The 14489-nt window shown below is 28.1% G+C and overlaps 2 protein-coding genes across 2 annotated transcripts; both read left to right on the top strand.

Annotated features, from left to right (window-relative positions):
* Nucleotides 1-166: 166 nt before the first annotated feature.
* Nucleotides 167-4160, top strand: LOC122526132 (protein Pixie). Its single transcript, XM_043649335.1, has 9 exons — nt 167-378; nt 995-1234; nt 1380-1595; nt 1696-1903; nt 1992-2178; nt 2261-2667; nt 2768-3080; nt 3181-3415; nt 3527-4160. Exons 2-9 carry the CDS (start codon nt 1022-1024, stop codon nt 3572-3574), a joined length of 1827 nt encoding a protein of 608 aa, XP_043505270.1. The 5' UTR covers nt 167-378; nt 995-1021; the 3' UTR covers nt 3575-4160.
* A 1288-nt stretch (nt 4161-5448) lies between these two features.
* Nucleotides 5449-8992, top strand: LOC122525942 (laccase-5-like). Its single transcript, XM_043648984.1, has 11 exons — nt 5449-5473; nt 5538-5700; nt 5917-6049; nt 6215-6372; nt 6468-6741; nt 6837-7041; nt 7139-7329; nt 7398-7596; nt 7688-7891; nt 8042-8275; nt 8425-8992. Exons 1-11 carry the CDS (start codon nt 5449-5451, stop codon nt 8568-8570), a joined length of 1932 nt encoding a protein of 643 aa, XP_043504919.1. The 3' UTR covers nt 8571-8992.
* The last annotated feature ends 5497 nt before the right edge of the window (nt 8993-14489 follow it).

Below are 14489 nucleotides of genomic sequence, written 5' to 3'. Positions count from 1 at the left end.
ATATTATCAACATTGAAAATAATACGAATAATGTCTTTCCTGCAAACACAAAAATATTTTTTATTTCATAATTTTTTTTTGTAGAACTAATTCTATCGGTATGGCAGATTCCTGTCAACGTTATCAACAATTATTATTGACTTTTAATTCAATCGAATTAGATCATTCAGATCGTATTTAATTGTATAGTTATTGTTTCATTTATCACTTCATATTCCTTTGTCAATATTATTTGACGATTAAAAAAAAATTAGATAACAAATACCATCTATTATTTCTATAATTAATGGTTTCAGTCGAAGCATTGGTAACGTGAACGTTCGGAACTCCTTTGAAAGGCTCAACAAGGAGTCACATCCACGTTCTTCATTTTAACAGGTATGTTTTAATATCTTTGATATTTTAACGTTTTAATCATTATTACATATAATTAAAAGAAAATAATATATTTTATATCATTTTTATCATATATTTTAATGATTTTTTAAGAGTAGTATATTTTTTACGAAATCAAGTGAGGTTAGAATTTAATGATTAAAAGCTAACAGATTTTCTTTTCTATAGATATAATTGATCATTGATAATAATTTATTACTTTTGTAATATCAATAAAAAAAATATTTACTCTTTCTCAGCAATTAATATTTTAGATTATAAACAGTGTATTTGTTTAATCTTGATTTGTTTTTTAGTTTTTATTGCAACATGCTTAACATATTTTGCAATCGTTAAAATCCATTAGGCGTAACAAATGTGTTCTCATTTGTATAAAATAATTATATTGACCCATTTTTTAAAATATCGTCAATTTAATGATGATTAGATTAATATCATTAATATTTATTATAATGTTAGATACTTTTCTTAAATAATTTACAAATTATTCTTTGTCCCTCTCTTTATATAAAGAATAATAATATTGAAGGATTTAATGATATAATTATAAATTCTAATACTTTAATATAGAAAATATCTGAAATATTTTTTTTAACAGTATACGGACAAGTAAATCTTTGACATCATGCCGCCCAAAAAATCTATGGAAGAAACTGATCGGTTAACCCGTATAGCTATTGTAAATTCAGACAAGTGCAAACCCAAAAGATGTAGACAAGAATGCAAAAGATCTTGTCCTGTAGTAAGAATGGGGAAACTTTGTATAGAAGTAACTCCATACAGTAAGAAAGCATCTATTTCTGAAGAACTGTGTATCGGATGTGGTATTTGCGTGAAGGTAGAAACATACTTAATTTTGTTTTCTTCGAATGAAATATTTCTCATTTCAGCATCTTTAACAATTAGCTAAAAATAATTTAGATTTTTTATTTAGTCAGTTTTTATTTAATCATAGAATTTAAATGAATGACTTCTTTTTTCAGAAATGTCCATTCGAAGCCATTTCCATTATCAATCTTCCTAGTAATTTAGAAAAAGAAACGACGCATCGTTATTCCAAAAATTCATTTAAATTACATAGACTTCCCATACCACGTCCTGGTGAAGTGTTAGGTTTAGTCGGTACAAATGGTATTGGAAAATCCACGGCCCTTAAAATTTTGGCAGGAAAACAAAAACCAAATTTAGGTCGATTTTCTGTATGTATCTTAATCTTGTTATATGTAATAAGTTTATTTTATATTTCTTCTTTTTTTTTTTTACATAATTGCATTATGTTAATATGAAATAATATTTTAGGATCCACCCGACTGGACAGAAATATTAGGTCATTTCAGAGGGAGCGAGTTACAAAATTACTTTACTAAAATTCTTGAAGATGATCTAAAGGCTCTCATTAAACCTCAATATGTAGATCAAATTCCTAAAGCATTAAGAGGAACGGTTCAACAATTTTTAGATAAAAAAGATGAATGTAAAAATCAAATAGAAATTTGTCAAAAGCTGGGTATATGTTCTTTTATTTTTATTATATTAAAATAAAGTATAATAATTGTGCTTTTTTTTTCTCTAATGTATTGATATATTTATTGTAGACTTAATGCATATACTTGATAGAGGTGTCGAGGCCCTTTCAGGAGGAGAACTTCAACGTTTTGCTTGTGCTATGGTGTGCATTCAAAATGGTGATATTTTTATGTTTGATGAACCGTCTTCGTATTTGGATGTTAAACAACGTCTCAATGCAGCTGCAGCTATCCGATCTCTAATTCATCCAGATAAGTAAGTGAATCATAAAATGCAAATCAGAAAAATATCTAATATATTTTCAACATGAAATTAATATTTTCTTTTTTATTTATAGATTTATAATCGTGGTAGAGCATGATTTATCTGTGTTAGATTATTTGTCCGATTTTATATGTTGCCTGTATGGCGTTCCCGGTGCTTATGGTGTTGTTACTATGCCTTTTTCCGTACGAGAAGGTATAAATATATTCCTGGATGGGTTCGTTCCTACGGAAAATTTGAGATTCCGCGAGGAATCTTTAGTTTTTAAGGTTGCTGAAAGTGCAACCGAAGAGGAAGTTAAGCGTATGAATCATTATGAATATCCAGCGATGGTTAAAACCATGGATTCTTTTACATTGCATGTAGAAAAAGGACAATTCACGGATTCGGAGATCCTTGTACTGTTAGGAGAAAATGGAACTGGAAAGACAACATTTATAAGAATGTTAGCAGGAAATTTACCTCCTGACGATGGATCAGGTAATTTCAATGAGATCAATTTTATTCATTTATTTATTTATTTATTTATTTTAAACGCTTGTTTTAATAGTGATGATTAATTTTTCTTTTTATATTTCAGGAAGTATTCCACAATTGCATATAAGTTACAAACCACAAAAAATCAGTCCTAAATCTCAAGGTGTTGTGAGACAATTGCTACACGAAAAGATTAGAGATGCTTACATTCATCCTCAATTTGTAACTGATGTGATGAAACCTTTGAAAATTGATGACATCATGGATCAAGAAGTACAAAATTTATCTGGTGGAGAATTGCAACGTGTTGCCATGGCTCTTTGTCTTGGTAAACCAGCAGACGTTTATTTGGTCGACGAACCTTCAGCTTATTTAGATTCCGAACAACGTTTGGTAGCTGCTAAAGTTATCAAAAGGCATGTTTATAATTCAAATTTCATTTGTCTGTAATGTAAGAGAAAATTTATTATTAAAGAATTTAGATAAAGCGATTTTAATTTCGATTTGATATTTCAGGTTTATATTACACGCAAAGAAAACAGGATTCGTAGTAGAACACGATTTTATTATGGCTACTTATTTAGCTGATCGTGTTATTGTATTTTCTGGCACACCTTCGTTGAAGACGACTGCACATAGTCCGCAATCTTTATTGAATGGTATGAACAGATTCTTAGAATTATTGCGTATTACTTTCCGAAGGGATCCTAATAATTTCAGACCACGAATTAATAAGAGTCAATCAGTTAAGGTATGGATAATATATTATTATTATTATATTTTTCATAAGAATATTATTAACAAAAATATTTTTAATTTGTTTTATTTATCTCTCTGTTTATTTATTTATTTATATATATAGGATTTAGAACAGAAAAGGGCTGGACAATATTTCTTCTTGGAAGAATAAAAAGGAAACGTCACGTTTATCTTGTATACGAATTGAATAGCAACATATGCAAGATAACATTAAGATATTTCGGTGAATTTATACTTACACGCATTGGTAAAAGATATCTTAGATCGTCGTGATAATTCTTACAATAATAACAATTGCATTTTATGCGAAGAGATGAGACATTTTATTTTCCCATTGAAAGAAATAATTTTCTTTTACGTCTTACCAAACTCTTTTCATTAATTTATATTTATATATATATATATATATATATCACATAAAAACATCACATTGGTATTATTATATCTGTATAAAAAAAAACATTGAAAAAGAAGAAAAAAGTAACTGGAAGAGAAAAAGAAGCCAGAAAAAATAATTTAACACTCGCAATACGTAATATCTTTTTGTATAAAATAAAATTCATTACTAATATTTGCGCGTGCGTGTAGAATTAATTTATAATTAATAAAGTAAAAGACAAAATAAAGAAGAAGATGAGAATAAATAAAAGTATCATGATTTTTGTGTAATAATTGATATGCAATATACGATCCATTGTAAGGATATGATGAAATATATGGTATGTCATAAGAAGGAAGTTATTATGTTCAAATATTCTATCTTTATTATTTTTTTTCTTCTTCCTTCCATAAACAAAAACGCGATAGCATTTACCTAACTTATGTTTATTTGAGTAATGTTGAATTAATGAACATCATTTGTTTTTTACTAATGAATTCAATATACCAGCATTACAATAATGTAATATTTTACAAAAACAATAAACTTTTAACACAGTAACTGAAATCTATGTAAATGTATAAGATATCGAGTTCTTTTTTTTTCTATCGTTTTTTGACAGGAAATATTTAACTTTGGATAGATAAGCTATAATTGTTTGGAAAATATATAAATAAATAAATACTATGCTTATCAATATGAATGTGTTTACTTTAAAGGAATTGTTATATTTTTTTTTTTTTCGATAGATTAAATACCCGGAAATATTTTAGATAAGTTTAAACGATTACTCGTAATAATAATTTGCACATTTCTAATAATTATGCATAGCCATCCTTATAAAAACTAAACCGAAAAATATGCTAGCGACATTTGAAAAAAATCCTTCAACATGTCGAACGTGTTAAATACTTGTTTAATCCTTCCTTTCATTGTTTTATTAATCTCCACCGAGATCCGATGTAAACGTAAGTTTTAACCGTTTTACTTTGTAATTTTTGTAACTTTAATGAATAAATTCGTAATTGAAATTATTTCGGTTTGAAATAAAAAAATCATATTTTGAAAAAATAACGAATGCATAAAGAAATGCAGTTAAAATTAAATTTATAATTAATGTTATTTTTTATTATATATAAAAAAAATTTACTTTACTTAGAAAACAAAAAAGTACTTTATTTATTATTATTTATACATTTAAAAAAAAAAAAGAAGAAAAATAAATCGTAGTCTGCTTAAATTTTTCTCTAGCCACTGTTTTTCTAAAAAAATTTTTTCTTCGTAAGCTCCACGAGCATATAAAATTTCAATAAATGTAAGTATTTCCGGTAATGATGTTTTCCGATCATTCTTCAAAATTCGGCGATCTTCTGCTTATTATCTGCTATAATATTCCTTTTTGCGTAGCCTTTTTGGCCCTTTCACATCCTTGAAAATACATGTAGATTGACAAGTAGTGTCAAAATGACTGCTTTTAGATGATATAGGTATAGCACATATATATATCAGAAACAAAGAGAGGGTGGAGAGGTAAATACAATATTGATAAATGCATTCATATCATGTATAAAAAGTCACATAAAAACTAAGAAATCGTATCATTATAAATATAATTTTTTTCTAAACGAAATTAAGAAGCAATTAAAATGACTTCCTTGGACAATCTAGTGTGTTAATATAAACATTTATTATATTCCATTAATGTTTTCTTTTTCTATGTAATTTTTTATTTTAGACACGAACCAGGCGACAGAGCCGCCTATAAGAACTGCAAGGGCCACAAATCAACAGGTTGTTTTATCGACACCAAAAGACTGTAAACGTAATTGTACAATCGGCGAAATACCGCGTTATTGTTACTATCGCTTCAAATTGGAATATTATACAACCATGGCGAAGTATGAACACTGCAAATATTCTTTTCTTTTTTTTTTTTTTAATAATTAAAAAACATTTCGATTCGAATTCAATGCGGATAAATAGCATCTTCTGGTTGGTGAACAAAATAGATCAATCACGAAGCAGCGGAGTAAACATTTGAAATTTCAAAAATTAAAAAAGTATGTAATATCATGTTTGCGATATTTATAAAAATGTTTAATAATTTTGTGCAGTCCTTGCAACGTCTGTCGAACGAACAGTTTTGAGAGATCGAAAAATCAATCGTCTTGTGAGTGTATCACGGGAGATGGCTATGAAAAAACTATTTTTCCAATCAATCGCCAATTTCCTGGTCCAAGTATACAGGTAAGTTATTAAAAACAAAAAATAATATCATTTGGAATAATATAAATATAGATTCCCAATAGATTTGTTTTATTTATTCAAAAACGTTAACCAAAGTATCAAATACAAAAATGTGCTCAAATACCTTACAAAATGTGCATTATCACCATTCTGTTTATTTCATAGGTCTGTCAACACGATAAACTTATAATCGACGTAGAAAATGCAGCAGAAGGTACAGATACAACAATCCATTGGCACGGAGTTTTCCAAAAGAATTATCAATATTATGACGGTGTACCTCACGTAACTCAATGTCCAATTTCAGCACCTAATACATTTAGGTAATTTCTAGATTATTTCTTGTTTAAGTCATAGATCATGGATAATTCATTATTGACTATAATTTATTCTTAAAATTTAATTATTTTGTTATAAGATACCAATTTGCTGTGGACAATGCTGGAACACATTTTTATCATTCTCACTCAGCACTATATATGCTTGATGGACAACAGGGACCTCTGATAGTACGTTCGCCGAAGAGTCAGGATCCTAATAGAAATTTGTACGACGAAGATTTATTTGATCACGTGATTTTCCTGAGCGATTGGATGCACTCAGTAGCAATAAAACATTTGCCTGGAACATTTGCTAATAATCCTGGTCAAACTCCTGATAATTTTCTTATTAATGGTCTGGGACAGTACACGGTGGATATTATTTATTACCTTATATAATGTTTATTTTTGTTTTTATTCAACTATTATCATATAATAATATATTTGTTATTAAAAAAAACATGTAGGGTCCAAATGCAACTCCAGTAAATGGTATAGAAATGGCATACTTTAACGTAGCTAAAGGTATAAGATACAGGTTCCGAATGATCAATTCATTCGGCACAGTATGCGCGTCAGAATTCTCTATTCAGGGTCACAAATTAACTGTAATTGCAACCGATGGTGAAGATGTACAGCCAGTGGTAGTGGATAAAATTATAAGCCTTACAGGTGAAAATAATTGCATTGAATTTCGATACGTATTTTTGTGTTTTTATAGAATAGTATATATCGTAAAGATATTTTCTTTAAAAATTATATTCGATAGGTGAACGTTATGATTTTGTTTTGAACGCTAATCAAAATAGCGGTTCATATTGGATTCAACTGCGAGGTCTAGATGAATGTGCCCCCAAAAAAATTATCCAATTAGCTGTACTCGTTTATGATAACAATGTGGTTCTACCCCAAACATCTAGACCTACTTATGATAATCCTGTAACCAGTAATACTGACATTGTAAGTGTATATCTTTATTCGATAATATATTTATTTTATTATGATTTCAATTAGAAATTTATTTTCAGGAATTGAATTCGTTAACTGCCAAAGATTGTGGCAGTCAAAAATTGACAAATCGTATTTGTATAAATCAATTAAAGTACGCGAAAAGTACACCCCAAGCGGAACAAAAAACATTTCCTGATGTCCGTTTATACATACCTTTCTCTTTCTTTACCTACAATCAAACAATGTTTAGTCGAAACTCTCAAGATAGGTTCTTTAGTAAGTAAAATAAAATATGTTATATATTTTTCTATATATTTTTAAATCAAACCTAATGATTTAATGAAATATATATTACTTTTATTTTCAGTTGCCAACGATCGAACTGTACTAACAAGTTTAGTTAGCAATATCAGTTATTCTGAAGCAGAATCACCACCAATATCGCAATACTCAGCCTACGAACAGCTTTGCGGTGTTAATGAAGTTTCTACTTGTACGAAACCGTGCTTCTGCACGCATGTTATCAATGTTCCCTACAAATCATTAGTTGAAGTTTTGTTATGCGATGAAAGTAAGAACAATATCGTTTTGTTAAATTTTGCATAAGATTTTGATTATTTTCTATTTATAGTCAGTGAGGCTTATATCGATATACGCAAGATTATATTCATTCGTTATTCAACAAAATTTGTAAAAACATTTGAAAATATTTATATTACAGATCCGAGTCTAGATTTACATCATCCCTTCCATTTACACGGTTACAGTTTCCAAGTGATGGATATAAAAGCTTTTTTTAATGATAGTAGACCCACTCCGCAAGAGCGAAGAAAATTCCTTCAAGATTACGACGAAGGTCTTAGAAATGGTAGATATAATCAACAACCAAGAAAAGATACCATTAAAATACCGATTGGAGGTTGCGCGATTTTACGTTTCTATACAGATAATCCAGGTATGAAAACCCTTGAACTCTATACTTTTATTCATTTTGTCTATTAAATCATAGAATTTAATTGGAGTAACTAACTATTATTAATATTATTATTATTATTATTATTATTATTATTATTATTATTATTATTATTATTATTATTATTATAGGATGGTGGCTATTTCATTGTCATTTCTTATGGCATACGGTATCAGGTATGGACGTAGTTGTTCACGTAGGTGAGGAATCGGATATGCCACCGGTACCAAAGGGTTTCCCAGTTTGTGGAAATTACCAACCGGACGTATATATTTAAATAAATATATACATAATTCAAAATCCAATATTGTGCTATAAGAAAGCCAATTCATACCACGCGATTCAATTTCTGACTATTGATGAGAAAATATGATTTTATTTTTATCGTTGTTACTTTGTTAATTGTTGTTTATACAAACAACTTGATATTACTTCTTATATAATTGTATTGTTATCGTTGATATATTTATTGTTAATTTGTGTGCATTTATATATACTTATTATATTGTTGTTTAGTGACATCTTCTCTTTTGCTTATAATCGACAAAAAAAAAATAAAAACAATTTGGTCGATTACAAAAGATAAGATAAAATTAATTAGAGACGTTCATTGGGATGATTCGTTTTGTTGTTTTATGAGGTATTTCTTTATTTAACAATCGGAATATTACAATATAAATTAATATGATTGATAAAAGATACGCGTCTTTTTTTTTATGTCTTCTTCTTCTTCTTCTTTTTCATTTTCTTTTCTTTCTCCTTTTTTTCATTTTCTTTCGTCAAACTTTCGCGAGATATGAATGAAGAGTAACACGTCTCGTCGCTGCAAAACGTTTTACGAACGAATATATTTATGTTATTTTAAATACATCGTCGAATAGTTGTCAATAGAGCCGTATAAAGTAGTAGTAGTAGTAGTAGTAGTAGCAGTAATAGTAATAGTAGAGTAGTAATAGTAATAGTAGTTAATAGTGATAGTTAAAGGATTCGTCGAGACGTGACTCGTTCGTTGAAAGAAATGATCAGCGCCAAATAAAGTATAGCCAATTAATTTGTTTTTTTCTCTTTTTTTTTTCACACATTATATTAAAGTATATAATAATAATAATAACATAACGTATTCGTTTACATAATAATAATAATAGATAATAATATATAGTAATATATAATAATATCGTAACTGCATTTATATCAAATATCGTATTGAGTACGCTGGAACAATCTAAACGTAATCAGCCTCTTTATATATATGTATATATATATATAAGGGGTAGCTATATAAAATGATTTGGATAAATAGCGCTTAATCCCTCTTTTATCTTTTTCTTCTTCTTCTTCTTCTTCTTCTATTTCATTTTCTTTTTTTTTATTCCTTTTTCTTGTTAACATCATCGGTTTCCTTATTCTTTTTTACCTACCTCTTTTCCATCCACATGTCTGCTAATATACGAATCGCGTTATAATATATTTTTTGTTATTATTTTTATTATTATATATCTCTATATGTTCTTGTTCGCACGTAGGTCGAGTCTTTCCATTCGAGGATTATACGTCTCGTTGTTTGAGAATAATATACTTGATCAGCCATATTGTCGCAGCGCAGTATCTTCTCTCCGTCACCTACCTGCGCACCATGGCCGCCATTTTGTTTTTCTTATTCGCGACGATATTTCTTTTATTCGCTTAAATTTTTCACGCGGTAATCTTTTCTTATTATTCTTATTATTCTTATTATTCTTTTTTCTTTTTTTATTTTAAAATGTCTTTTGTCATATTTTCCAAAGAGAAGAAAAATTAAGACGAGTTTAAAAATGTATTCTTATTCGTAGGCGTTATTATACATAGTTCGAATTTTTCTTTACGTTCTATAAAAATCCATCGATCGTCTTATTTTCCTATTTCTTATATTTTTGTAGTTTTTCGTATCTTTTTTTTTTACTTTTTTATTCATTTTTTTGTTGGTCTAGGCTATATCAAAAAGAGATTACATTATTATTATTATTATTAAAATTATTATTATTATTATTATTATTATTATACATATTACAAACTATGAGTGTATTTCGTTTGTGGACTATTCCATTTTAAACTCGTCTCATTTTCCTTCTTTTTTCGTCTTATCTATGCGTACGCGTGTGTGTGTGTGTGTATATATAGTATTTATACATGTATATAAGTAGCACATGTACGTGAATAATTGCCATTCTTTAACAATAAGTCTTTTTTATCGGCGAACATGATGTCGTTAATCCAAACGGATGGCGTGCGATTCGAATGTGTCATATTTCACAAAACGCTTTTTACGGGTGTGTAAATCATCACAATTGGTTTAATCTGTAAATAATCTCTTACATAGTCTTAAGCTTATACATACGAATCTACTCTTACTATCACAACTCCTCTGCAATTAAAAAATGAAAAGAAAAAAATACATCTATAGAATAAAAATTTCTATTCCTTTCTTTTCCCCATTTAATCGCCTCCCGTAAAATAAAATAACGAATAAGATAAAATTGATAAAATTGATGAAAACGGATGTTATTAAAAAAAAAGAAAAAAAGATTAAGATTAAAATCATTTCTTTTTTCCTAATATTTAAATATCTCAAAATTATAACGATTAGAATAGTTTCTTTTTTTTGTGTTTTTTAAAGGAAAGAAAATAGGAGAAAATAGAATTATCAATTGTTTTTTTTTTTTTCGTATGATCGACTATACGTAAAAAAAGAAAAAAAAAAAAGAAAGAAAAGAAGAAAATACCTCTCACATTTTTGGCACACACTTTCTCTACGCAAGAACAATTCTTGCAAGCTGTGTCGATAACGATACGCTACGAATTTCTCTTTTATGGATTCCTCACGGTGGACCAAATTACTTCTTCTTCTTATTTCGTCCTATTTCTTTTCTTTTTATTTTTTTTTTTGTTTCCTTATTGATTTTAATTACAATCATTCTCATAATCATCCTCATCGTCGTTATCATCATTATAATTTTTATACTAATAGAGCACGAAGAATCATCACTACCGAATGAGCTACGTACGAATATCGGTATGGATACCATATATATATAGACCGTTCATAATAAATATAAATATATTGTCGATTATATATCAGAAACCAGAGTATCTCCATCCCCGTAATTTCCGATTGAAACGTACGCGGCTGATGGTCCAGTTTATAAATTGATATATGTATTTTTAAATGTCAAACGACCGTCCACATATACACTCCTCGAACGTGTATATCTTTTTCTTTTTTTTTTTATCTTTTTTATTTTTTTTTTTACCTTATAGCAATTCGAGATTTTTTAAACGAACTTTTCATAGTATATATCGCTTTTTTTTGTTCATGCTCCTCTCCTTCTACCCATTTTCTTCGCCAATTAGTAATACATCCATACAAAGTGTTACGTGATACCACCTTTCTCTCTCTCTCTCTTACTTATTTATTTACAAGACTAGAGTCTTATTTCAAAATCCTGACTGCCTGCTCGATTGTAAATTATTTTTATATTTTAATATAATCTCATTTTTATTAATATTAATTAATTAGTTTAAAGAATTCGGCTTATCTTTTTATATCGCGTATCGTTGTAATTACATTTTTTGTTTTCCGATTATAAAACTAGACAAGTTTTTAGGCAACAATAATAATTGTTGAAATACAAATTAGGGATTTAGTATCGGAGAAGAAAGAAATACAACAAAAGTAAAAAATAAAGAAAAGAAAAAACAATGAAACAAAATGACGAACGAGCAGGCTGAACGAATTATGAGTACGATATAGTAATTTTAATCTTAAAATTTACTTTAAATTCTCTTACAAGCTACGATATTAGCGCCCACGAGAAATTCTACGATAATGACAATCATTTCGGTCAATTTTTTCATTTTCTTTTCCTTTTTTTTCTTAATTTGTGTGTGTTTCTCTCTCTCTCTCTCTTTCTTTCTGTTCTATCATTTTACCCCCACGCAATGATTGCTGTTTTAATTATTCGATCAAGCACCGTTTCGTAGAGCACCTTCGGTATAATGATCATTAAAAAAAAAGTTTTCTTAACAAATGCAATTCTATCTCTATTTCTATCTCTATTTTTCTTTCTCTCTTTCTCTTTATCTTCTTCCTCTCTTATCGTCAATTCCATCGAGATCTTTGTCGGTAATATACCGTCATGCCACAGGCATTTTAACGATGTTCATTGTATTTTTTTTTTATATATTTTTGTAATTTTTATTCAAAGAGAAGAACAAATTTTGTGTACTCATGTGTAAATGTATGTATGTATGCATGTGTTTGTATGCGTATGCGTGTGTATTTATTCGATCTTTATTTTACTTCCTTTTCTCTCTTTCTCTCTTTGTTATCGAACATCTAGACGCTTAAATATTAAGTAAATTAAGTTTTTTTTTCTTTCTCTAAATCAATCACCCTATCAATCGCGTCTTTATCACATTTATCATATTTTTATCATGCTCCTATATGATTTTTTTAAACGTGTCTCTACGTTTATCAATTTTTATTAAAATGTTATTAATTTTTTATTTCATTTTATTCGATTTGATTTTGTCATTTTTTTTTCTTTGTTAGTTTGAAATAACCGGGAAAAAAAAAGATCGTATGTCTTTTTCGATAAAGAAGCTTGCTTGTTAATGATGATAATAATAATATTATTATAATACTAACAATAAGAAAATAATTTGTCGAGACACTATGATTGATTTATTCGAGTTTTATCGTCGAAGAAAGAAACGTAATTCTTGCTATTATTCTTTGGTTAAGTTTTACGTGTTTCTTCTTTCTTTGTCTATCTCTTTCTCTCACTTATTTTTTTCTATTTTTTTCTCTCTTTACTTTTCATTTTTGTTCTATGTGTTCTAAAAGATTGGGTAATTCTGTTTTTATTTCTTTTCTCTTTCTCTCTCTATCTCTCTCTCTTTCTCTCTCCCTCTACTTTTCTCTTTTCCCATCTAAGGTAGGTTTAAAATTCTCGTATGACTGATTGTCGTACTTATATGAAATTTTTACTGTGGAATGTCAAACACTCAAGAAATCATTTTGCATTTTTCTTCTTCTCTTTTCTTTCTTCCTTTCTTTTTTTTTAATCTTATTTTTTCATTCCTCGACAATTGTCAGACAAATTTCTTTCTTTTTCATTCTTTCAGCGAACTATTTCGAAGTAAAAAATGGAGAAGATGCTATTTATAACAAGTTCTAAATATTTCGTAATAAATTCGGGATGTTTAATGTATATATAAAAAAAAAAAACAAATCAATCAATCTCGCGCGTATTAAAAAATCTTCTAAAACCGTGTAAATCGTGTCCGTGTCTTGTTATCTTTTTTTGGTTAATTGCAAAGAAAAAAATTCCACAGGGGAACTCCTGAAAAGTTTCTAGGCGCGACAAGAACAAACATTTCTAGGGGAATTTTAAAAATCAATCATTACTTTTTTTCTCGAGACTCTTTAGGATTCGTTGTTAGGCTTGTTAGTTTGGAAATATGAAAAAAATGATCTTAAAAAGTCTCAAGAAAGAATAGCAATTGATTTTTAAAATTATCTACAACATTTTATTTTTATTTTTATCCATCTAGGAACTTTTCGAGGTCTTTCCTGTACATTAATATATTATAAGCTATCAAATAAGTAACTTTTGTGAAGGCTTTGTTCGTTTAATTCTACTTTTCATAACCTAAAAAACGATTAGAACACTAACCTGAATTTATCATATGTATGTTTTGGATAAACACCCTGTACGTGTATATTTATAATATATTTATAATTATCTATACATTAAACTCATGTCGAAGAGAGTATATAAATCAGCAAAATTCGGGTCTCACATAGGCTAAAATTTGCGATAGGCGGATTGTCAAGGAATATATTTCGTAGTTTTATTTTTTCTTCTTATTTTTTAATACCAACTCTATTTCGTACCGTGTCTCTTTCACTCGTTCCTTTTTCTTTCATTTCTATAATTATTTTGTGTATCTTAACATTTGTATTAATTTTGTCTCATTTTAATCACATTTATACGATCAATTAATATTTGCTATCAGAGAGAAAAATCTAATGATATTAATTAATTACATTCAAACACCATCAATAATTGTTTTTCCTCTATGAATTTGCGATAAAATCCACCTCAACCATATTAAAATATAAATATAATTTATCATTTTTAAATGCCATGCATTG

Source organism: Polistes fuscatus, unplaced genomic scaffold (genome assembly GCF_010416935.1).
Source record: "Polistes fuscatus isolate 324 unplaced genomic scaffold, CU_Pfus_HIC Scaffold10, whole genome shotgun sequence".
Taxonomy (NCBI): domain Eukaryota; kingdom Metazoa; phylum Arthropoda; class Insecta; order Hymenoptera; family Vespidae; genus Polistes; species Polistes fuscatus.
The sequence above is the reverse complement of the archived record's forward strand: the minus strand, read 5'-3'. Positions and strand labels throughout refer to the sequence as shown.

Coding starts and splice junctions, on each gene's coding strand:
- LOC122526132 (XM_043649335.1), top strand. CDS start 1,022: ATGCCGCCCAAAAAATCTATGGAAGAAACTGATCGGTTAACCCGTATA. Junction 1,904..1,991: donor AGAAATTTGTCAAAAGCTGG/GTATATGTTCTT, acceptor TATTTATTGTAG/ACTTAATGCATATACTTGAT. Junction 3,416..3,526: donor ATAAGAGTCAATCAGTTAAG/GTATGGATAATA, acceptor TTATATATATAG/GATTTAGAACAGAAAAGGGC.
- LOC122525942 (XM_043648984.1), top strand. CDS start 5,449: ATGACTTCCTTGGACAATCTAGTGT. Junction 5,701..5,916: donor TATTATACAACCATGGCGAA/GTATGAACACTG, acceptor AATTTTGTGCAG/TCCTTGCAACGTCTGTCGAA. Junction 6,050..6,214: donor TTCCTGGTCCAAGTATACAG/GTAAGTTATTAA, acceptor TTTATTTCATAG/GTCTGTCAACACGATAAACT.